Source organism: Podarcis gaigeae, assembly GCF_964106915.1.
Source record: "Podarcis gaigeae genome assembly, chromosome: 14".
Lineage (NCBI taxonomy): Eukaryota > Metazoa > Chordata > Lepidosauria > Squamata > Lacertidae > Podarcis > Podarcis gaigeae.
Genome location: NC_139690.1, coordinates 5434220 through 5458784, shown reverse-complemented (window position 1 = coordinate 5458784; position 24565 = coordinate 5434220). Strand labels below are relative to the sequence as shown.

General features: G+C 44.4%; 1 protein-coding gene across 5 annotated transcripts in view; it reads left to right on the top strand.

The window, feature by feature from the left end:
• The first annotated feature begins 1123 nt into the window (after positions 1 to 1123).
• FAM81A (family with sequence similarity 81 member A) overlaps positions 1124 to 24565 on the top strand; it is a 38856-nt gene continuing 15414 nt past the window's right edge. The window contains exons 1-4 of one of the 5 annotated variants that reach the window (XM_083712804.1): positions 1124 to 1780; positions 13936 to 14005; positions 16156 to 16429; positions 17968 to 18086. In XM_083712804.1, the coding sequence (XP_083568930.1) occupies positions 13959 to 14005; positions 16156 to 16429; positions 17968 to 18086 (440 nt within the window). In that variant the 5' untranslated portion in view covers positions 1124 to 1780; positions 13936 to 13958. Of the gene's footprint in view, positions 1781 to 1813; positions 1911 to 1935; positions 2150 to 13447; positions 13581 to 13935; positions 14006 to 16155; positions 16430 to 17967; positions 18087 to 24565 lie in introns of those variants that run through there. The other 4 variants (XM_083712807.1, XM_083712803.1, XM_083712805.1 and 1 more) reach the window with 4 other exon arrangements.

The following is a 24565-nucleotide window of genomic DNA, read 5'->3' as shown; positions in this document are numbered from 1 at the left end:
AGCCAGGTTGCTCACCAGGGCAAGACGGTTTGAGCATTTTACACCAATCCTGGCCTGACTGCACTGTCTGCCAATTAGTTTCCAGGCCCAGTTCAAAGTGCTGGTTTTGACCTATAAAGTCTTAAAATGGCTCAGGACCACAATTCCTCAATGCCGTTTCCCATATAAACCCCATATAAACCCTCAGGTCCTTCTTCGTGTGCCTCCTCTGTGATGAAAAGTCCAGCGGGTGGCAAGACAATAATGGGCCTTTTCTGCAGTGGCCCCCCACTTGTGGAATGCTCTCCCCAGAGAGGCTCAGCTGGTACCTTCATTACAAGCTATATCATGCCTCTGCTCCAAGGCCTATGGCTAATTAAACAATATTTGGCCTTTTAAACTGGAGTAAGTTTTTGCTTGTTATTATGGTATGTATTTTTGTGTTTTGATATTGTAAATCACCCTGTGATATTCGGATAAAAGCCGGTACAGAAATTTATAATAATAATAATAATTCTCATCTTTGATGTGAAAACCTTGTTGCCAACCTCCCATTTTTCCACTTTTCCAGTGGGTTTTCTTGAGCCCCACCGGCTTTGCCTAAGCACCTGCCTTCAGCCTCTCACATTTGCTGCTCTGAAACTTGATCTCTGCCTGTTTTGAACCTCAAGTGTGAATGATGTCTTTCAGCCTACTTGGATAGGCAGCCAGTCCCAGGACCCGACTGCCTGGAGCAGGCCACTTGCTATAGCCTTGAGGTGCTGGGGTGAAACCCCAAGTGACAGTTCCTTCCAGTTTTCCCACTGGAGGCACAACCTGCCAGAAATTATCCTGCGTAAGGACTCTTGTGTGTGCTTTTCCATGGGGGAGGGGGGCTTGTGCAGGAGAACTTCCCAAGGGATGATGCTACATGGCTGAGGTTTGTAGCATTTCATGGAGCCCAACATCCTCTTTGTGGGAAGTTTGCCTCAATGGCCCTGCATGGGGTTCCTTTTGTTCTCTGTAAAAAAACAAAACTGCCTGTCTTGACTTTGGTTGGCAACCGTGTTGCTTTGCCACCAGGCCAAACTCTCTCTTACTGGAGGTGGGGGGGGGGGGAGAGGGGGTAATTAATTTCTATGAATGACAGCCCAGAGAAATGTCACCAGGACCTTTTATGTGTACCAACTTCATTTCCTTACAGCCGAGCATTGTGTGCCTGCAGGAATTCTGTGGCGCACATTGAACAGGATATAAGCTTGAGCTATGGGAAGCCAAAGTGTTCTTTCTGTGTCTGTGCTTTGCCTGGATTAGAATTCGTCACAGCTGGCAATGTGCTTTTGAAAAAGGGAAGAAACTGTTCTTCCCCCTGCCAATCTTCTGAGAGAAACTGACCACGCTAGGAAATAATTGTGGGGTTAAGCCTCTTCAAAGAGGATTTGTATGTGCTGATATTTTGTTCCCTATAAATAAGTTCCTTCTCTCTCTCTCCTCTTGAGGAGGGCCTTGCTTCACGGAGGTTGAGATGCATGTTGCTATAGCGACAGCGTCCTGGCAACAACTCCCAGCTGCTGCTTTGCTGCTTCTTCTCCCAGGCCCAGCCAAGAAGAGCCGAGGGGGCTCCTCGGTTGCCGCGGTGGAGGCAGGAAATCAGCAACAGAGGGGCACCAGTACATCCCAGCTTCATCCTGGCAAGCCTTTAGGTGTGGCTGCTGACCTGAAAAATACCTACACCCCCCAAACAAGAAGTGTAGTCGAATATGCTGCTATGATACTCAGAAGCAGATTTGGGGCACTCCAGCCCTGCCCTAACCAGACCCAGGTAAGCAGCCTTAGGAGACAACTTGCTTCCATTCAGACATTTAACTTGCATTCGGATGTGGGGAGGCTCCTGGTGTTGACCTTCGGCTCATTTCTGTCACCATTGCTTCCAACCACCTCCATATTTTCAGGTGTGTTGGCACTGAGACCACACGTCTCTCGCATGAGGGTGGGGATGCAGAGTGGGGGCGGGGAATGAGGGAAGCCTTCGCTGTCAAGACCAGTGGAGACACTGCATGCCACCTCCTTCCACCATGCCAGGATCCTGACGACTTTTGGTTTTCCGAAGACACGAGTTTGAGGCGACGGGAACAAAGCCATGTTGAATGCTGTCAGCGGGGCCCTGGATGCAGCTGTGGCATGTTCTGTTGTGAGTTTCTTAGGCTGTTGGGGGGATGCTGCTGGGGGGGGGTCTCCCTAGGGAGGGGATGTGTTGTACATTTGTGACTTCTCTCAAAATAGTCAGCGTATGGTGGGGTGGAGGATGAAGAAATGTTCCTTTGAAGATCCAAAATAAACTGGTATCTGAGAGGGAGCATTTCAGTGGGTGACTTGAAACAAACAAATCGACAGCAGGGAGATCTGTGCATTGTGTGGTTGGAGATGGTGGCGGTGCACCTTGTGACAAGCAGTTTTTGATGGGGCTTCTTTCTTTGGGTATGTTTGCCGTTGTATTAATTGTAAAGGGCTGATGACTTTTCAGGCTGGGATGAGATGGGCCAAGGCTTATTTTGGTGCCTGAGGTGGGAAATCCAAATAGCACCTCCTCTTCCCCCATTCCTAATGAGGCATGGACTGAGAAGTTCTCCTGCACAAGTTTCCTAGAAATGAATGAGAGAGGGCTCTCTTGCTCATCTCTCGTTTGTTTCCATGAGGCTTGGGCAGGAGAACTTGACAGTGGAAGTCTGCAAGTCGGACCCAGGGATGCAGCCCTCTGTTGAGGCACCCCACACACTGTCAAGGTAAGAGGGAGACATCTGACTTGCTTGACATTATTCTTACAGTGGGGAGGGATTTCTGCAATGTCTGAGGGTGGGTAGCAGGAATCTCTGCTTAATTATTACTCTCCATCTCCAACATGCTTGTTTGTACAGTGTTATCCAAAGTTCACCTTCCCAGCAGCAGGGGGATCAGTTGTTGGTAGCCGGGTCAATAGCTGGCCCTGCCAAAGCAGGAAGAGTTGCAACCTCTGTCTTTTCATAACAACATAAGAGCCCTGCAGGATCCAGGCAAAGGGCCTTCATGGTCCCCCATCCTCTTCTCACAGTGCCCAGAGTGGCTGGGGAGACCTAGCCAGATGGGTGGGTATAAATAATAAATTTATTATTATTATTATTATTATTATTATTATTATTATTAGTCCACAAGCAGGACCTGAGCGCAAGAGCACTCTTCCATTTTTGCAGTTCCCAGCAACTGGTATCCAGACCGTGGATACCAGTTGGAGGCAGAGCACAGCCATCCCTGGGGTTTGCCATTCCATCAGCTAGGAGCAGGTTTTCCCCTCCTCCCATCATTAGAAATAGAACATAGAAAACACGTCAGGCCATTGGTCCATCTAGCTCAGTATTGTCTACACTGACTGGCAGCGGCTCTCCAGAATTTCAGGCAGGGAGTCTTACCTGGAGATTTGATTCGATTTATTATAACTCTACACTGCTTTTCATTCAAATGAATCCCAAAGCGACTTGCAAAAAATAAATAATAATATTATGAAACATCATAGAACATCACAAATGCAGCATAGATCATATAGAATAATTAACAAATCATCAGTGAAACAATTACAATCTATAAAGCACTGTTAGCAAAGCAGCAACTAAAAAATAAGCTATACGTCACAATTAAAGCAAAAGTCATATTATATGATTAACAAATCAATGCAACATTCGTAGCTTACAAAGCAACATTAACAAAATAGCAGCCAAAAAATACACTAAGCATTGTTTTTTTATAAATAATTGTTTTTTAAAAAGGATTTTCATAGTTAACAAGGGTACAAAGCATCTCTCTTTTCAATTCATAGAGTCCTTTCTACAGGTCAGTTACACTAAGCACTGTTAAGTTCTTGGGGCAGCACAGGTGAAACCAGCCACCTGATGGAAAACAGAGTCTCTCTCCCCTCACAGTTGTTCCTCTGGAAACAGCTCCCCTGTAAGATCTCCTAGGGCTGGAGGGTGGGGCAAGGCAGGTAGGAAAAGCCATTACTTGCTGGCCAACACAGAATCTCTCTCCCCTCCATGGAGATGGATTGAAACTTGAACCTTCTGCATGAAAGGAACAGGTGCTCTACTGTCCATCACTTAACATTTTTCAGCAACAGGTGCTCTCTTCATCACCCCTCCTCCTCCTCCTCCTCCTCCTCCTCCTCCTTTAGTCTGTGGGTCTGTGGGTCAGCTCTCTCCGTTCTGCTGCTAGACTACCTTGAATGATGCCCAACACCTTCACCCAGACAGCTGTTTGTGAAGGCATCTGTACACGTGGGTGGGAAGTTCCCAAGTTCTCAACTATTCCCGCTGTCACTTGGAGAGAAGCTTATTTATTAAATAATTTCTTGAACTATTTATGTCCAGCCTTTTGGTTCCGCAACTGAACCTCTGGTGATTTGCAAAATACCTCCTGTCACCTTGCTCCACCACTGACAGCTGTGATGAGCAAAGAGAGACTCCTTCTAGCTACAGAGCCCATCCATAAAGCTATCACACTTTGAAAGGCCTTTTAACACTCTCCCCAGGATGCTGGACTAAATGGGCCATTGGACTAGTCCAGCAGGCTCTTCTTATGTTGTGTGAAGTGGATACAGTTAACATGCATCTTTTCTTGCTGAGCAAATAGCAAATGCCTGAGGAGCCCCAGAACTGCTGGGAGGGAGGGGTTTTACTCTCTGTCCCTGTCACTATTCAAATAAAAAACCACATTTTTGTGACACCTATTAGCATTTCAAAGGAAGCCTGCCTCCCTGGTGCTTAGAACCCTCTTCTGTTCCTGAGGCTTTTCTACCAGCTTCCAGAGAGAAGGCTGTGTTATTCTGTTGGAGCAAAAATAACCAAAGGTATTGCAGCATCATAAAGCCTAACAAATTTAGCAGAAGCCTTCATTGATGCCACTTCCTCTGATGCAACTCATCATGCTTCTGATGAAGCAGATTCTACTAGTCCATGGAAGTTCATGCCATAACTAACGTGGTTGCCTTTAATAATTATTAAATCTTAGACCTTCTGCATGCAAAGCTTGTGCTAGTAATGTGACTTCTCAGGAAATAAATTGTACTGGAAAAATTTCCAATGCAAATTAGCCTAATTTGCACTGCGAAATTTCTTGAAGAGCGATAGTGTTCGTTTTACTTGTAAACAAAGCATAAAGGGGGGAACTTTCCAAGCTTCCCTAATATTGTATTTGCTGTTGACCCCCATTTATTGTTACTAATGACCTGATGACAAAAGGGAAAATTTTCTAACGCACATCACTTGGCATGTGCTGTATATCATCTTCCAAGGCAGGCCCACATATTGTGCCTTGCAGGTAAACTAGCCATGAGGATGCCACAAAATACTTCTTCTTTTGGGGTCTGCAGTGAGGGTTTTGTGCTGGGCTCTCTGAAGTTCATCTCCTCCACCCCTCTGCCTCCTGCACCCACCTTCCCAAACTCCACCAAGTCTTCCCCTCCAGCCCTGCCCAGTGCTGAAGGCTGTGAGCTGAACGCATTTGCTCTTCAACAGCCTGTCTCGAAAGCTAGGAGCTCTTTTGACCAGATATATTAGACAACTGTAATTGCCACACATCACGTTCTCAGACTTTCAAAATACACCTGAGTAATGGCAGTGTGTGTGAACTGGCAAACTGCATACCTTCCAACATTTCTCTGATGGAATTAGGGATGCCCTAAGGAAAAGCAGGACATTCCAGGATCAAATCAGAAACCGGGACAGCTTCTGTAAATCCAGGTCTGTCCCTGGAAAACAGGGACACTTGGAAGGTCTGAAACTGCACACAGCATGGGACCCCCCCCCCCCACATTAATGCCTCTCGTTTTATTTCTATTTGAATTGAGGAATAAATGCATATTTGCTCTCCCAACCAGTCTGGGCCCTAAAGAGTGATGATGCACAGTAACAACATTGCCACAAGGCATCCCTCTCTCAAAGGCAATAATGGTGGCAGGGATGTTGTTAAGTTGTGGGTGAACATATCAGACGACACAGCGATTCTTCAAACAGCTCTTGTTTATTCACAGGCCAGAACAGAACTGAACTGAAGGGTTCAGCCAGCCTGCTTATATAGAGCTCCACTAGAACGCAACAGTAACCATTTTCTGTAACTATCCAATCACTGAACGTCACTTTCAATCCCTTATTTGCATATGTGGACCTGAGTGAAAAGTACAGGATCCCCCTGCTGGCCCAGGGTGAGAACTTCAGTACATGACAGATGTAGCAAAGATAGGAGGGGACAAAGAAGAGAGGCCCTCTCTGGAAAATTGGGAGCATGTGGCCTATTCTTTTCAGGTCTCTCAACCCTCTTCTGCTAGGTACTCTGTATCTCATCTGCCCAACCTCTTGGCTATTTCTCAGCACCCCTTTCCTGCTAATAGTCACTCCCGTCTGCCAGCCCCAATATCTTTTTCTCCTTTTTAAAATGTATGCATTTTACATATCTTAGTACATCAGTTATACAATTGTCATTGTTTATCTTACACTCTGACTTTCACACACATTCCTCCATGGGGTCTTATTTAGTCCTTGTTAAATTGCATCTCCTTAATTACCACCCCTCTTCTGCTTATTTTAACTGCTGCTCATATATTTAACCCCACTTGGAAGTTTATCTGATTGTTATATTTATTTAAATATTCGCCAAAGTATTCCCAGTCTTCTTTTATATCAGACTCATCTTGATTTATTATCTTTGCAATCAACATTGCTAGCTCTGCGTATTATATTAGCTTATTCTGCCAGTCTATTTTTGCGGGACTTATATATAAATTTTAAATTATAAATTTATAATGACTTCCCTTCTTCTCCTTCCATGGTTCATTTTACTTATCATACATTCCTGCATATTTTACTCTAACCATTCAAATCAGTTTTCCACTTTTACAGCAAAAATTATTTACTCTGTTGAATTTATCTTATTGATGCCACTGTTTTCAGCTTTACACATTTATTTTCCATATTTTCAATAAATGTTTTCCACTCTTCTTTAATTATATGTTTTTCTTGCTCTCTTATTCTGTGTGTTAAATCTGCAAATTCTGCATATTCTGTCAACTTAAATTGCCAGTCCTCTTTGGTTGGGACCTCACTCACTTTCAATTTGGGGGCTAACAAAACACGGGCTGCAGTCGTTGCATACATAAATAAGCTTTCTGACACCTAGGAATTTGTTTGGGCTATTCCCAATAAAAAGAACTTGGGGGAGAGTTGTGGAGGAAAGTAATTTTAAACATATTTTTTTCAATTCATTATAAATCATTTCCCAATACCCTTTTACCTTTTTACATGTCCACCACATGTGAAAAAAGGTTCCCTCCACTTCTTTACTCTTCCAACATGGATCTGATTCTGTTTTATAAATCTTAGCCAACCTACTCAGAGTTAAATACAATCTATGGATCATTTTCAAACAATTCTTTTTCAATTAATAACATGCAGTAAATTTCAGGTCACTTTCCCAAAGTTTCTCCCAGAGGTTAAGATGTATATTGTGTCCTATATCTATTGCCCAGTGTGTCACTGAAACTTTAACAAGCTCGTCTTTTGTTTCCCATTCTAATAAAAAAATTATACATTTTAGACAGAAGTTTATCATTTTGTAAATGTTCTTTTTTGAATTGTGAACTTTAGTCCATAAATCCATTCTTTCTATCTAATTTAAACATGTTGTGTATTTGGTGATATTGCAACCAATCTATAACTTGGCTCCTTAGGTTTTCCATTGATTTCAGTTTGGGTTCCACCCCCCCCCCCCCGTAAAATCCAGCAGTTCCCTATAAGATTCCCATTGTCTATTCATATTAACTCTATTAATTGTAATTGCTTTGATGTGAGATAGCCATAAAGGTGTTTTTCTTTCCAGCATATTTATATATTTTCCCCAGACTCTATATAGATTCTTCCTAATAATGTGGTTCATTAAACTCATAAGTTTTAGCCTTCCCATACCAAAGACATGCATGTCAGCCAAATTTTAAATCATGACCCTCTAAATCTAAGATGTTTGCATTGTCCAATACAATCCATTCTTTTAACCTACGCAAACAACCTCCCTCATAATACAATTGCAAATCTGGCAGGGCAAAGCCTCCTCTTTCTTTTGTATGTATCAGGATACAAAATATTTTATTCTTGGCTTCTCCCCTTGCCAGATAAATTTAGAGACATCTTTTTTCCATTCTTTGAAGCAGCTTGAATGATTTACAATCGGGATTGATTGGAATAAAAACAGCGTCCTAGGGAGTAAATTCATTTTAATGGCTGAAATTCTATCTAACAGGGAGAGTTTCATTCTCCCCCATATCTCCAACTCTTTCTTAACCTCTTTCCACAATTTAATATAATTATTTTCAAATAGGTTGAGCTTTCTTACTGTCAGCCAAATTCCTAAATACTTAATTTTATTGCCTATTTTTAAACCAGACACCCTTTCTAAAAAAATTTTTGACTGCTCATCCATGTTTTAACCAACATTTTGGTTTTATCTGAGTTTATTTTGAAACCCACCACCTCTCCAAACCTTTTAATTTATTCTAATGCTTAGAGAACACTCTCCAAAGGTTGTTCTAGTGTCAACACCACATCATCAGCAAATGCCCTTAATTTATAGACTCTACGTCCCTCCTCAAAACCTTTAATTTCCCCTTTTCTTATTATATTCTGAAGCAGTATTTCTAATGTCATAACAAACAGGGACAGCCTTGCCTCGTTTCTTTTTATATTTGGCATTTGTCTGAAATAATATAATTTATTACTATATTTGCAGATTGATCAGTATAGATTGTTTTAATTCCTCCTAGGAAAGAATTACCTATTTCCATTTTCTCTAAAACCTTAATCATAAATGACCATGAAATGTTGTCAAAAGCTTTATCTGCATCTAGGAAGATTAACGCAGCCTGTTTTTCATTTCTTACTTCCACGTACGCTATTAAATTAATTACATTTCCTATATTTTCTTTCATTTGTTGGCCTGGTAAAAACCCAGCCTGGTCTCTGTGGACTGACTCAGTCAATGTCCGTTTCAATCTATTAGCCAATATTGTAGCAAATTGTTTGTAGTCACAATTCAATAATGAAATAGGTCTGTAATTTTCTAGTTTGTAGCTTCCTCAGTAGCATGTTGGACGCCTTCCGACCTGAGGGGCTCATCTTCCAGCGTCATAACTTTTATATGCCTGTTGCCTTTGTCCATGGAGTTTTCTTGGCAGGGATACTGGAGTGGCTTGCCGGTTCCTGCTCCAGGTGGATCACGTTTGGTCAAAACTCTCCACTATGACCTGTCCATCTTGGGTGGCCCTGCACAGCATAGCTCATAGCTTCTCTGAGTTATTCAAGCCCCTTTGCCACGGCAAGGCAGTTATTTAGATTGAGGTAAAAAAAAATCTTGTAAGGGAGTGTTGCCCCTTACTCATAATTTGTTCATTTTTCAATACCACATCATTTATCTTCCACCTAAATGAAGAACATTTCCCTCCTGTTATTGTCATAAAGATGCCATTGTGATTGGATAATATCTTAGGTTGAATTTCTACCTTTTTTACCCTAGTTGTTAACTCTTTCAAAGCCAATAAAAGCTGTATTCTGCTGGAATAATTGTTTGTATTTGAGAAAAAAAGTAAATTTGTGTTCTAATGGATGCTTAAGTCACCATAGATCAGTTAAGTCAAAATTGGACACCATATCAAAAAAGGCATTTGGCAATTTCCCTTATTTTGAATCTGTTTTCCGTACCGTTCTATCTAGGTCAAGGGAAATGACACAATTAAAATCGCCCATCATTATTATTTTACTATCACACAAATCAAAAATTTCTCTTCCAATTTGTTTGTTTTTTAATCAGTTTTCCATTCATTGGGGGCATAAATTCCCACTACAGTAATTGGTTCTCCATCTAGTCTCACTTCAATAACCATCATTCTGCCTTCCTCATCTTTAATGGTGAATTTAGGGTCTAGTTTGGGGTTAACATACATAATTACTCCTCCCTTTTTGGTTTTATCAGAAGAGATAAACTCTTGCCCCATTTTAATGGTTATTTTATCCATTATTACTACATCTGATTGCTGAGGAATAGATCTGAATCTCAAAAAAATTGCTGTTTGCCTTAATTCAATTAACGCCAAATTATCCACCATTAATTCCTGAGTTTCTCTGGCTGCCGCAACTTCCTCTAGCATCTTTTCCTGTTCCTTCCTTATTTCTTTATTTTCCTCTTTATTTATTTGGACTGCATCTTGAAGAGTTTGCACTGTTTTCTCCAAGTTACTTGCAAGAGCCTTTATTTCTGTTGATAATTCACCTACCACTTTGGTGTGGCTTTGAAGATCTTTCTGCATTTCCATCATTACCTCCACAAGGTCCATCTTTGGTTCTCCCTCTTCGATAAAGCCTTTCCTTGATTGGCCAGGTGTCAATGCCAGATTCTTCTTTTGTGAGGCTATTTTTAATTTATTAGCCAGGAAAATTAAAAATATATAATTCCACAGATGATAACCATCATGGTGTTTTCCTTTCTAAAAGGTCCTTATACCTTATCCAAACAGTATAAACTCCTCCTTACTATATAATTTAGGAACCCTCTATGTCAGGATGTCAGGGGTCAGCAAACCTTTTCAGCAGGGGGTCAGTCCACTGTCCCTCAGACCTTGTGGGGGGCCGGACTATATTTTTTTTGGGGGGGATGAATGAATTCCTATGCCCCACAAAAAAAACCCAGAGATGCATTTTAAATAAAAGGACACATTCTACTCATGTAAAAACATGCTGATCCCTGGACCGTCCGTGGGCCAGATTTAGAAGGCGATTGGACCAGATCTGGCCCCTGGGCCTTAGTTTACCTGACCATGCTGTATGTACTTTAACTTTGTCATACCATAAGTACGCATGCCAACCGTATCTTAAGTTAAACCGCTCCAAGTTCAATAGGCTAGCTATCTTTTCCTCCTGTCTAGCAAAGGACCTCTCACTCATCTCTCATAAGCAGCACTGCCTGTTGGCAGTCTGTTGCTGATACCTCTCCCCTAAGCATCTGGAGAATTCCATGGCATCCCCAGAATCTTAGTCAACAGCTTGTGGGATGGGGGCTGACAGGCAACAGGCAATTTCATCTAATGTATATGGTGTTCCTACAGACATGGGAGCAGCCCTATTTTCAAAAGCTCTCTCCAAGAGAGGTGGTATAATTTTGAGCAAGTCTCTCTTTTCTATGCAGCGCTTGGGAAACGTGGCCTTGGTTAATAGACAAGCAGTATCTTGTGATGTTTTGCAGGATATCCCTTGTGGGTTTTTTTTCTCTGCAAAGCTGACACTTCCATCGAAATAACCCCTCTGTTCCCTTTCCATCTGCGCACCATATTGCATCATGTTTAATCAGTAATCCCCAAGCAGTCCTCCTGATGGCACATCCTGCCAGGTTTCAGTGGGTGTTTCAGTGTTTTCAGAGCATGTGAGATCAGCCTCAGAGCAAATGGCCTCTGAGGTGGCAAGTGGGACTCCAGTCTGGCTTTTCTTTTCTTTTTTGGTAGTAGGCCTTGGTGACTATCTAATCTTTGTGAATTCCATTCAGAAAGCAAAGCGGTGAGGGCCAGAGTCTGGTTTAATTTTATATTGCAGGTTATTGTGCTGGAATGAAATGAGCCTTTGATTATGATGGTTTGCATAGTGCCGTCTGTGTGCTTTACAATGAATGGGTGTGAAAGGTCCCTGTCTAAAGCAGATACAGGGGAACAATGTGAGGTGTTTGGTGTTTAGGTGGTAGATGGGCCAGGACAAAAAGTGGTTTGAGCTACCTCCTTTTCCCTCCCTCTCTTCCCCACCCAGCAGGCTGCTGGGGGACAGCCAGGAGTCTGTCTCCAGGGGTCCAAGCTGGTCACTTGCAGAGGGCTCTCCCTCCTTCTGTTGCTCCATCAGCTCCCCTCCCATTTATTTCTCTTTCTCGCTTTCCTTCTCCACAGTCACATGAAAGAAAGTAGGCTGGAATGGGAACCTATGGTCCATCAGAGTAAGATCTGGACATTTTCCAGGAAGGTATCTGGGCAGTAGCTTCTGACCAGCGGGCAAGAAAGGAACATGGGCTTGAGAAAGGGGTGCAAAATCAAATCAAAAGCCAAAGAGATAGAAAAGGGTCAGAAGTCACCTTCAAAAGGCTTGACATCAGCCTATGTATATAGGCTAAAATGTATATATTATTTTAAACTTCTTAATCACACAGCGCTGTAGAGCAGTACTGGAGCTGTTCTCTCCCCCCCCCTCCCCTGCTACTGGGCACCTCAACTCTGGCCAAATTCACACCATACATTTAAAGCACAATGATACTACTTTGAATCAACATGGCTTCCCCTCAAGAATTCTGGGAGCTGTAGTTTGTTAAGCGTTCTGAGAGTTGTGAGGAGGCCCATACTTCCCTTACAGAGTTCCAGTTCTAGAGTTCCCTGTGAAGAGAGATTGACAGTTAAGCCACTCTGAGAATTGTAGCTCTGTGGGGGGAATAGGGGACTCTGAACAACTCTCAGCATTCTTAACAGACTACAGCTCCCAGAATTCTTTGAGGGAAGCCATGACTGTTTCAATGGTATTCATAGCACTTTAAATGTGTGGTGTGAAGGTGGTCCCAGAGGCACAGAGGAAGGAGAAGTTGGTGGTGGCGGAGGGGGAAGGTGAGGCAGGGGCAACTTAGGTGTCTCCTCTGCCGCGGGCCTGGCTGGGCCCACCTCTGCCACCACCATCTTCTCCCTTCCTTTCAAGGCCTCTCAGCATCCTCAAAAAACAAAGGAAACGTGTGTCTTGCCTCCAAAATAATTGTGTTTATTGTAACCAATCGATGAATCAAACTCATACAAGCAATTAACTAAGGTTTATTTCATCTGGTGACAGCTCTAAAGCATATAGATTTTTTTTAAAAATAGAGGCAAACACTGCAAGGATAGCTACACAAGACATTCCCCAGTATGTTTTTTGTTGTTTTATTTACTGAAGTTATATACTGCCCTATACAAAATGCATAATCAAATAATTAAAAAACAATCATCATCACCACCACCCAACACATTTTAAAAGGGCATAATATGTCAAGCAAATCAACCAAAGGCCTGGTTGAAGAGGAACATTTTTGCCTGGCGCTTAAAGGTGTATAATGAAGGCTCCAGGTGAACCTGCCTGGGGAGAACATTCGACAGGCGGGGAGCCACTGCAGAAAAGGCCCGTTTGTGCGTTGCCACCCTCTGGATCTCTCAGACTCTCTGTCCTGGGACACCAGCCCAAACTATGAGGTCCTGCAATGATTCTGCAATTGCTCTGGCTGAGATTCTGGAAGTGGACTGGCCATGTTATAGTCCTAGCTCAATCTATTTCCCAATAAATGGGCTGTTGCTCAGGGGGAAGCATACTTCTTTGCAGGCAGAAGCTCCTCATTTCAGTCCCTAGCAGCACCTCCAGCTAGGGCTGGGAGATACCCAACCCCAAAATCCTAGAGAACCAGGGCTGCCCATCAGGACATGGGCCTGCTCCTGACTCAATATTAGCAGGCCTTCCTGTATTCCATCAGAGTGCCAGGGCCTAACACATCCTCTTTTGGACCTCTGCACACAGGTAAACCTTACCTGCATGTTCAAGATGGGAACAGCGTCCTCATGTGCTCCTGATAGCGTAGGCCTTAGGCTCCTTGGTGCAATGGCAGGGGTCTTGGCCCATGTGTTACTCCCATGTGTTTTGCTTCTGCCCAACCCACATTGCAGATAATCCTGGGAGCCTCCACAAGCCACCGCCTTCTCCATGGGGAAGCTTTGTGCTCCATGGGGAAGCTTTGTGCTATCTTGGCTGTGCAGATTCCAAAAGTGCCCTCCAACAATGGCATTGCTGGCATGAAGTGGCTGTTCTGTGCCAGCTATAAACAGATGAATAATTTAACTGCTTCAGTCATATTGTGTTGCTGTTTCCCCAACAGGCATAAATTCTTGGAAAGAGAGGATGGCACAGCGAAGCCCGATATTCTCCACACTCGGCCCAACTGAAAGGTATCCTGAGGCATGTGAGGGAACTGCTTTGATGGGGTGGCAGAGGGTGTGTGGGGTGTGTGTGTGTGATTTGAAATATTTATTTATTGAAGGCTTCCCAGACCCGGTAGCCCCCTCCATATGTTGCTGGGCTCCAGCCTGTATCACTGCCAACCATTGAATGTACTTGCTGGGAATGATGGGAGTTGGAGGTCAAATAACATTTGGTGACGAAGGCCCATTTACTCTATGCCCATCCTTCCATGGAACTCTTACAGGGTCAGGACAAATCTCAGGGGCAAAAGGACAGGTGCTTTGCTTGCAGAACATCTCAGGTTCAGTGCATGTCAGGAAACACACAGGGTTAATGTTTCCCCACTATGGTGCATTTTCAGGTTTAGCTCAGCTGAGTGTGAGAGGGGCCAAAAGAGGATTTGCCTGTTTGGACCCAAAGACTTTTGCCCATTTCTAGGGAGCAGCCATGAGAGGGGACCTCTTGCCTTCCAGCTCTCCTTGTAGGCTTCTTCCTGATAACGTCTGATTGGCTGATGTGGGAAGGAGGATGCTGGCTTCAATGGATCTTGTTTAGGGCTGATATATCATCCAAAACTGGTTTGAAGTCCATATCATGATATCGGTTTCATAATTTTTGACCTGGCAATACATCGCAAATCATGATGTGTGTGTTTGTGTATGTCCTATGCAGGAATTACAATGTGGGGGATACCGTGCTGCTAGCCAATGCCTCTACATAGCTCCATCCTTATTTCAGACATCGTGATACAGTGGTACCTCGGGTTACATACGCTTCAGGTTACATACGTTTCAGGTTACAGACTCCGCTAACCCAGAAATAGTGCTTCAGATTAAGAACTTTGATTCAGGATGAGAACAGAAATTGTGCTCCAGCGGTGCGGCAGCAGCAGGAGGCCCCATTAGCTAAAGTGGTGGTTCAGGTTAAGAACAGTTTCAGGTTAAGTACGGACCTTCGGAACGAATTAAGTACTTAACTCGAGGTACCACTGTATATCAAATGTTTAGTTGGTGATGTATCACGATGTTGAAAACCAGATATTGCCCAGCCCTAATCTTGTCTCTGACACTTCCTAAGAGCCACGAAAGCACCAATGCCCATCTGGCAGTGGAATCAGTAGCAGGCCAAGATCTGAGCACAGAGGTGTATTTGAAGGAGGACTAGGCCAAGGATGCATTTGGCTGCAGAACAAGTGGATAGGAAACATGGGACAAAAGCAGCCAAAGTGATCAAGGGGATGGAACAACTCCCATATGAGGAAAGGTTGCAGTATTTGGGGGGTTTTGGTTTAGAGAAAAGGCAAGTAAGAGGTGACATGATAGATGTGTATAATAGAGGATTAGACAAATTCATGTTGGAGAAAGCTATTATTGGCTACTAGCCATCCTGGTTATGCTCTGCCTCCATTGTCAGAGGCGATATGCTTCTGAATCCAGTTGCTGGAAACCCTGGGAGGAGCAGATGCTCATGTGCTCAGGTACTGTTTGTGACTTTTTCAGTGGCATCTGGTTGGTCACTGTGAGAACAGGATGCTGGACTACATGGGCCACTTTCTGCCAGACCCAGGAGGCTCTTCTTAGGTTCTTACAACTGGCTGGCACACATGGAGACAGAAGAGGAACAAGCACTGATGCTTGGAGAGACTAAAAGCCACATAGGCAGGGCCAGAATTTGGCTCTTGCTGAGGTGAAGATCTGAGCCTGACCCAAAATCAATTTGAGGGGAACTGATTCACTACCAGGTGTGTGGATCCCTTCTGGTCCTTGGGAGCATAATCCTGCTCCTCTCATGGCTCACAACAATGCTGCACAATACACAGACCAATGACATTCCTGGCTGATTCTGGTGCACAATAAACAGTTAATTATAATGGCTTGAGCAGTGTAGTGTAATGGTTAGAGTGCTGTGCTAAGTATGGCAAGAGCCAGGTTCAAATCCTCACTCACTCTGTGTTCACTGGGTGACCCTGGGCCAGTCACTGTCTCTCAGGCTGACCTGCCTCATAGTGTCATTGGCAGAAGGTATTCTATTGACCTCCTTGGAGGAGGGGGAGGATAAGATATTGTAGAAATAAGCGGGGTGTTGGATAAGTACTTGCTCCATCAAACCAAGCATCTCCATCACTTCCTCCTTTTAGACGAATCCGGAACATCCCCCTCCACAGCCAAGCTCTGACGGCCATTCCTCTTGGGTCAGCGAGACTCGTGGACCAGCTAGAAGACAGGATTCTCAGCCATGAGAAGACGACAGCCGCCCTTGTGGAACACGCTTTTCGCATCAAGGAAGACATTGTTTGCACGCTGCATAGGATGCAGAACAAAGGTGGAGGGGACCGGCTGGCCAGGCAGCTCTTGGAGGAGCACATCCGCAACATCACAGCCATCGTCAGGCAGCTGAACCGGGACATTGAGGTCAGTGGTAATTTTCTGGTGGTATGGTGTACCCAGTCTTCACATTTTAAAATTTCTGAAGGTGCGTGGTTTCTTTCTCTTTTTAAAATTTATTATGTTTATATACCACCTTTCCCTCCAAGGAGCTCTGTGTGGCATAGATGGTTCTCCCCTCCCCATTTTTATCCTCACAACAGCCCTGTGAGGTAGGCTAGGCTGAAAGACAGCTCATTGTCACCCTGTGAGCTTCATGGAAATTTGAACCCAGGCCTTACAGGTCATTATCCAACACTAACAGTTACACCACACAGATGGTTCAAACCTAAGAATCTGCAGCCCTTCTTCATGTTTCCCTTTTAATCAAGAGAAAACAAATGTTGGAAATAAATTATTATTTATTGCTTGTTTAGTGCCATCCATGTGCCTAATGCTTTATGGTGTACACGTAGACAGTTTGCTGCCGCCAAAGAACCTACAGTCTCAATTTCTGCACAGAGGAAAGTAGAGACTGATGCAGAGGTGGGGAGAGCACTGCTGTTGCACTTGGGACCTGCTTGTGGGCATCCCATAATGGGCATCTGCTTGGCCTCTGTGAGATCAGGGTGCTGGATTAGATGGGCCATTGGTCTGATCCAGGGGGGCTCCTGCTATGTACTTAGGACATAAACAGGGAAGAAACATGCAATTGTTTCATGTACTTGCCCTTAGGCTTTGGTGCAGGCTTATTTACAGGAAGAATTGGGACAAATTCTTTACAGTTCTATTTGAGAGCACACGAGTACCACACACCTAAGATCACACATTTACACACAGTGTTAATTAGTCTGGGCTAATTACCATCCCCACTAAGGTACATTGCAGTCTATTTGTTTTTAATTAATCAAAATATCTGAGATGCATAATTACCACCTTCTGGTTTTTCACCCACAATCACAAAGGACACCCCCCCCCCCCTTAAACACACCACTTGTCGGTGAAGCAACCCCAACTGGCTGTGGTATATGGGCAAATAATGCAATCACATTGGTGGGGTTGATTGTGTGGTTCTTTTACAAGCCAGGCTGATGGGATTGATCATGCATGTCCTTCTCCATGTGTCAACAACATGTATACACAGTCAGCACATAATAAGAGGCATACTAAAGGCGTCTCTCATCCAGCATCTTCCTTGCCACAGTGGCCAACCAGATACCTCTGAGTAGCCCACAAGCTCAACATGAAGGGAGCACCCTCCCCTTGCAGTTGGTATGTAGCAGCAGAGTGCCTCTGAATATGAACAAAACTGCCAGTGATAGATCCATTCTCCATGCCTTCCATCTAACCTTGGTGCCCTTCAGTAGTTTTTGGATTACAGTTCCCATCAGCCCCAGCCAGCATGGTCTATGATAAGAGATTTGGGGAGATGCATGAATGTGCATGGGGATTATGGGTCCTGAGGGCAAACCCCAGGGCAACTGGAGCATGTGCGAAGAACTCTTGACAGTTGACGCACTCCATCAGCCTCTCTGCACCACACACTTAAGAGGGGAGTCGCCCATTTCACTCCTCTGCAATTATAGGCTCTACAGGAACAGATCCGTGTCAGGGATAACCTCAGTTACGGAACGAATTCGACACTGAAGAGCCTGGAGATGCGTCAGTTATCTGGTCTGGGAGATCTCAGAGGTCGGGTTACAAGGTAATTTTTTCTTTGTTGTTGTTATTTCTCTAGCAGCTAAAGCAGATTTCTGGGGGTTTGTGGGGAGGTGGGCAGGCAGAATCAGCCATACTTGCAACCGCAGCAAGTAAGAGAGTGAACAACATTATCTGGCACTGAAGCAAACCAGAGAAGCAGCTGCTTCTGCAAAGCTTTGTACACTTTGGGACTGAATATAATATGTAGATCAGCCTTACCCAGCCTGAGGACCTCCAAACGTTTTGGACTATAAGTCCCATCAGCTCTCACATCATACAGATGTGCTGACTGGTGCTGATGGGAGTTATAGTCCAAAATATCTGGAGGACCGCAGCCTGGGGAAGGCTGCTGCAGATTCTACGCACTGTGTTATGGTTCCTCTCCAGTCACACACAACACCCATAGTAATCAACAAGGTGTTTTGCAAAGACTTCATCCCAGCCTAAAACATTCAGTTCTTCACAGAAAAAGACCAGCATTTTCAAAACAATGACTCAGGCAAAGTCTTTAGTGGAGGTCTGTTTCTCGTTTTCTCTCCACTATCTTTTTGCCTCCCCCACTTTAAAGAGGACAATGAGAAAATGGTGGCAATACTGATGGGGAATGACTGCCTTTGGGTCACAGCTCAGCAGCTGAAGACCAGTTGACTGAAGGGAGCAATCGGCAAAATTCCCTGTGCATGACAATTTGTTGATCATTTGCTCTCCCACACAAGGAAAGCAAAAATAGCATACTGAAGCATACTGCTTCTGCACATTGAACTGTCAGGTGTTTCTGAAATCTAGTTATTGTTTTCTTCCTTATTGGTGTCATCATATTCTTTGAAAAATTGTAGGTGTAATTGTACCAGTGATCAGGGATGTGTATTGTTGTGAGTCAGAAAAAGCAGGAGGCTGCCCTTTGGAGGTAGAACTTGGGGTATCTTGCAGCATGGCAGATGATCCTCCTTTGTACAAGATTCTGTGAAAACACGGTTGTGGACCAAAAACACACCCACCTGGGGGGTCCGAGCCATTCACTGGCTCTCCACTGCCTTGCTCAAGGCCAGTTTCAGATCTGTTTATAACAGGGATGGGGCAGAGAGAGAGATTTGATTATGGTTGCAAAACTTTCTATGTGAACCTTCTAAAATTGCCCTTACTGAAATCAATACACAAAGCAAGGCACACCTCTGAACATGCTAGGGGAAAGTGTGCAGAAAACACATATATTTGTGAAAACAACACAAAACATGCATTTTATTAAGGAAAATTGCTTGCAAAAATGTGTGTGTTAGGCAAAATTGCATCCTAAATGAAAACGTTAGTGACTAAAATACTGACAACTGTTTGGGAGGACTGTCTTTTTTAATTGCAAATGATGGCCTAGGTGCATTAAACCAAATTTGAGACTGGAACAATGAGGGGGAACCAAAATTGGCAGATACATCCATGCCATGTTTATTCCTATAATTTTGACTGTATTCAATCACCAATTAAATTAATCCTTGGCATGCACATTATATGCATACACATGCATTCTTGAGAATGAAGAAACGTCTTACAACAAGGTGGGCTATTTGTCCATCCAGCCTTGCATTGCCTCCTCCATTCACCTGATACTTGAACCTTCTACCTGGAGATTCCAGGGACTGAGCCTGGGAACTCCTATGGGGAGGGATCATAGCTCCTTGGCAGATCATTTTTCAGCCCCAGTGGTCCCTAATGACACCCATGGTAACATACATGAAGTTGCATTCACAGACTAAGCAAGACCACATGTCAGTCTACCCCAGAATTGCTTACTCCAGCCTTCTCTGACCTGGCATGCTCCAGATACCCCCATCATCCCTGACCAGTGGCCATGCTGGCTGGAACTGGTGGCCCAGCAGCATTTGTAGGGCACCAGATGTTAGGGGGAGGCTGGTCTACTCTGACTGGAAACAGCTCTTTCAGGGACTTAGTGCCCCCCCCCATCTCCATCCTCCATCCAGGGCACAAGAGGCATTATTAAAATGTAAAGTCTAGCTTGGCAATGGCAATTAAGCAGAGTGTGAAGCAGGGTTGATGTCGATTGTGGCCTGGAGAAAGTCCTGGGAGTTTGATAGAGAGTCTTGGTGGACTCCATTCAACCTATGAGCCACCACCAGTCTATTTTCTTTTGTTGAGGGATCTGAAACATCTAGCTATGATTTCTCCTTCCATTCTACTCTTGCTTTTTCTGTGTTTCCCTGTGACTCAGTTGCTGCTGCTGCTCATTTGTAATGTAAGTCAGTGTTGTTGTTGGCATCTGCCTGTCTCGGGAGACAATGGAAGAGTGTGCCTTTGGGGGTGAGGTCAGACCATTGGAGAGTTATAGCACCTGCTGTGGCTATAGAGACCAATATGAGAGTGACATGTTTTGTTGCTGCTGGGGCAGTTGAAGGCATCCAGTTGTACTGATTCAGGTGCATGATGGCATTTTTCCCCTTTGCTCCTCCCATTCCTCCTTTGGTCACTGCTGTGGATACACAATCAGACTATCTCTAGGTGCTGCAGTTATCTGCAAGGGATTCCCACATGGCATGATAATGTTGCCAGCCTTCATGTTATATGTGCAGACATCTTTGTAATGCAAAATTGGTCTGCCAATGGGCCTGGTACTTGAAGCCAACTCCCCATAGAGCGCATCCTTGGGGATCCTGCCATCTTCAAGTTGTGGACATGACCAAGTCAATGTAGATGTTGCTGAGACAGGAGTGTGAACATGCTGGGAATGTGGGCTTGAGAGAGCAGATCTTTGTTTGAGACTCTGTCCTGACATTTGACACCCAAAATCTTTCTGACGCAGCACATGTGGAAAGTGTTTAGGCATCACTCCTGAGTGTTGTAAGTTACCCACAACTCACTTCCATAAAGCAGCATGTTCAACACACAAACCTGGTAGATCTTCATCTTGGTATTGGTTGTTAGCTTCACATTCTCACTTACTCTTTTGGAGAGCTGAGTCAGTGCCACAACTGCATTGCCAATGCACTTGTCCTGCTCAGTGTCAATTGAGAGGTTGCTAGTTATGGTGGAGCTCAAAGTAGACAAAATCATCTACCACCTAAAGAATGTGGTAATCAATGTTGATTTGTGTGGAGTGCTCAGTGGCATAGTGTGGGGAGGGGCTGAGGGGGCCGTCACTCTGGGTGCACTTTGGGGGGGGCACATCACAGCGCCCTGCCCCGTTTTGAGCTGTTGCATCCTTCTCAGCTGCCCTCCAGCTGAGAAGAATGCAACAGGCAAGCACCCTGGCTCCTGCAAGCCCAATATCACTCACAAAAGCAGTGCTGAGCTTGCAGGGGCCAGGGTGCACACCTACTTGGGGCACCCTGCATCGTTTTTGCGAGTCTTGCAAAGCAACACTGAGCTTGTGGGGCATAAGGCCAAACTCCATGCAGGCTTGGGCAAAATGGTTGATGAGTCTCTTTAGAGCTTCCTCACACTGTCAAGGCTGGGATGTAAGACCAAGCCAGGGATAATGGTTTGTTTACTCCCAGCACAAGCCAGGAGGAAATCAAATGGGCACGGTTTACGGCTTACATTGTTGTGTGAACATGACCAAAGGCTAGCCACGTGACCACTCTCAGGATGTTTTGTTGCTCCGAATAATGGCAGTGTAAGACCTGAGGAGCATAGTCCAGGATCCTTTGCAGGTGGGACCAGTTGCAGAGCATTCACTGGGAGCCCAAGACCCTCAAGACATCCAATGTCCCAACAACACAATTCTCACATTGCACAGCACACCCTGCAATGCCCCGTGAGAGGCATTTCAGCTTGCATGCCCCACAGGCAAAGGGTTCCTAGCTCAGGGCTACCCACCCCCCCAATCCTGAATCTGCAGCTTAGCAGAGGATGCTGAGCCACACCTCTTGAGCTGCATGCTGCTTCATTGGCACCCTAAAAACATTTGCCACTTTGGTTGCTCTTGCAGTATGTCCTGCCACTGACACCAGTGTGTGTAACACAGCTGAGCTGTGGGCAGAGGGAGGTCACATTCTCATGCTATTGCATTCTATCCCCTATAACTAGCTCTGAATGTTAGAGTGCTTCTGAATGTGGAAGTTTCATGCAGCTCTCATTACTAGCCATGGATGGACTGACTGATCCCCCACAAATCTGACTAACCCCCTTTCAGAGCTGTGCCAGGAACTCTGGAGGATCACACTGACCATCTTCTGTTGCACTGGAACAGGCTGTTCAAAGAGGCACATCATGCTGCGATGGAGGCCAGGGAGAACCCACCTTACTTCAAAACATCTTTTCTGTGCCTTCCTCAGAGAGCGTGAGGCGTGTTGTTTGGCACAGCTTTGGCAGGAGTAATAGAACAGTGAGTTTTTTCACATTATGCAGCCGCTTCTTAGAACTGTCAGAGATTTAAAAAAGGCTTTTCAGCTACACAGTGGAAGAAGCCCTCCCTTTACCCCTTTGAGATCTGGAAGACAGCACTGTGCCATAATTTTATAGTTTATTTTAGACACTCACTCTGGTTTGTCAAGATTATACTGTTTACTAGCAAAGCAAACTAGCACTAAAAACCAGCTCTTTCCGATTGCTTTTGTTGCTGCTGAGCCTGCCTGCCGCTGCTGTTTTTCAAATCCAGATCCTTTCAAAGATTTGCAAATTGATCATTCTTTCTATGAGTCCAAATCAGATGTTGGGAAACATATCCAAAACAGGAGGTGTTAAAAAGTGCTTGAGTATTTTTTTTTTAATTCACATTTTTTTACTTGTAGGAATAGAACAGGCAAACCTTAATGTGTGTAGCACAATCCTACATCTGTTTACTCAGAAGTAAGCTCCACTGTGCTCAGTGGGGCTAAGTGTGTTTAGGATGGCAGTAGCCATGCTAGTCTGTTGCAGCAAAAACAAAAGAGTGTTTTGTGGATGCTCACAAATTTATTATGGCAAAAGTGTTGTTGTTGTTGTTGTTTAGTCATTTAGTCATGTCCAACTCTTTGTGACCCCCTGGACCAGAGCACGCCAGGCACTCCTGTCTTCCACTTCCTCCCGCAGTTTGGTCAAACTCATGCTCGTAGCTTTGAGAACACTGTCCACCATCTCGTCCTCTGCCGTCCCCTTCTCCTTGTGCCCTCCATCTTTCCGAACATCAGAGTCTTTCTCCAGGGAGTCTTCTCTTCTCACCAGGTGGCCAAAGTATTGGAGCCTCAGCTTCAGATTCTGTCCTTCCAGTGAGCACTCAGGGCTGATTTCCTTAAGAATGGAGAGGTTTGATCTTCTTGCAGTCCAGCTTCCTCAACCTTGGCCCTCCAGAAGTTTTGAGACTACAATTCCCATCATAGCTAGGGATCATGGGACTTTTAGGCCAAAAACATCTGGAGGGCCAAGGTTGAGGAAGCCTGGTGTAATTACATTATTAAGAGGGGCCATTCTCAAAAAAGTTACCTTAATTCAGCTCACAGTCCACTGAATCTCTTGATTTATTGTAATTCAACCTTTCACGTTGCCTAAAACTTTGCACACAGTGCAATCCGATACACATCTACTCATAAGCAAGTCCTACTGAGTTCCGTAGGACTTATTTCCTAGTAAGAGTGCATGAGATTATAAGCCAACACACTTAACTGTTTTGATTTGCTGACTGCTGTACCCATGAAAAAAATCAGGTAACAAAACAAAAAAATCATTTGTGAAGTATATTGCTTAGCACATGTTAACACTTGACCCTTTTCCAACTAAAGAAAAGGGGTTATTATTTTATCTGGGGGAAAGTTTTTTATTATTCCTAATTTGTGCCCTTAAATAGTGCACTATGTTTTAGAAATGACCTAATTTCAAGTTAGCCTATGCCAAAAAATATATTTCTTATTTGGCCTTCCTGCAAAAAACCCCTATTGGTTGGAAAAAGTTATTTCCTGGAGCAGAAATCCTTTCCACCACAATGGTGTGTGGGCTCAGCCGTATATTTCATAAATCCATTTCTCTGTGTGTGCACCGTGTTGACGCTGCAGTGGTGAAATTAGACCTGCATTTAAGTGACAGCAGCCCTTCTGGCAAGCAGGTTTTCTGCAGGGAGGAGGGGAAGAACCGAGAGCATCAGCTGCTGATGCAGCAGCACCTAAGGCACATCTACACTTCCGTTTGTACTGCGATTCCTAGGCATGAGTCCAATAGGTTTTTCTTTTGTCCTACCGCTTTCACAGGGAAAACTTGTTGTTTACTGCTGATTCAGAACAAATGCCAACCTGTGCCTAGACAAATGGAAGTGTGAATGAGCCCCTGGCTGGAAAAGGGGCAGGAAAGTTAATGCTAAGGCACAGAGCTGCAGTTATCTCTGGGACTCCCTCACTCTTGGGATAGGTAAAGGTAAAGGGACCCCTGACTGTCAGGTCCAGTCGCAGGCGACTCTGGGGTTGTGGTGCTCAACTCACTTTACTGGCCGAGGGAGCTGGCGTTTGTCTGCAAACAGCTTCTGGGTCATGTGGCCAGCATGAACCAGCGAACCAGAGCAGTGCCATT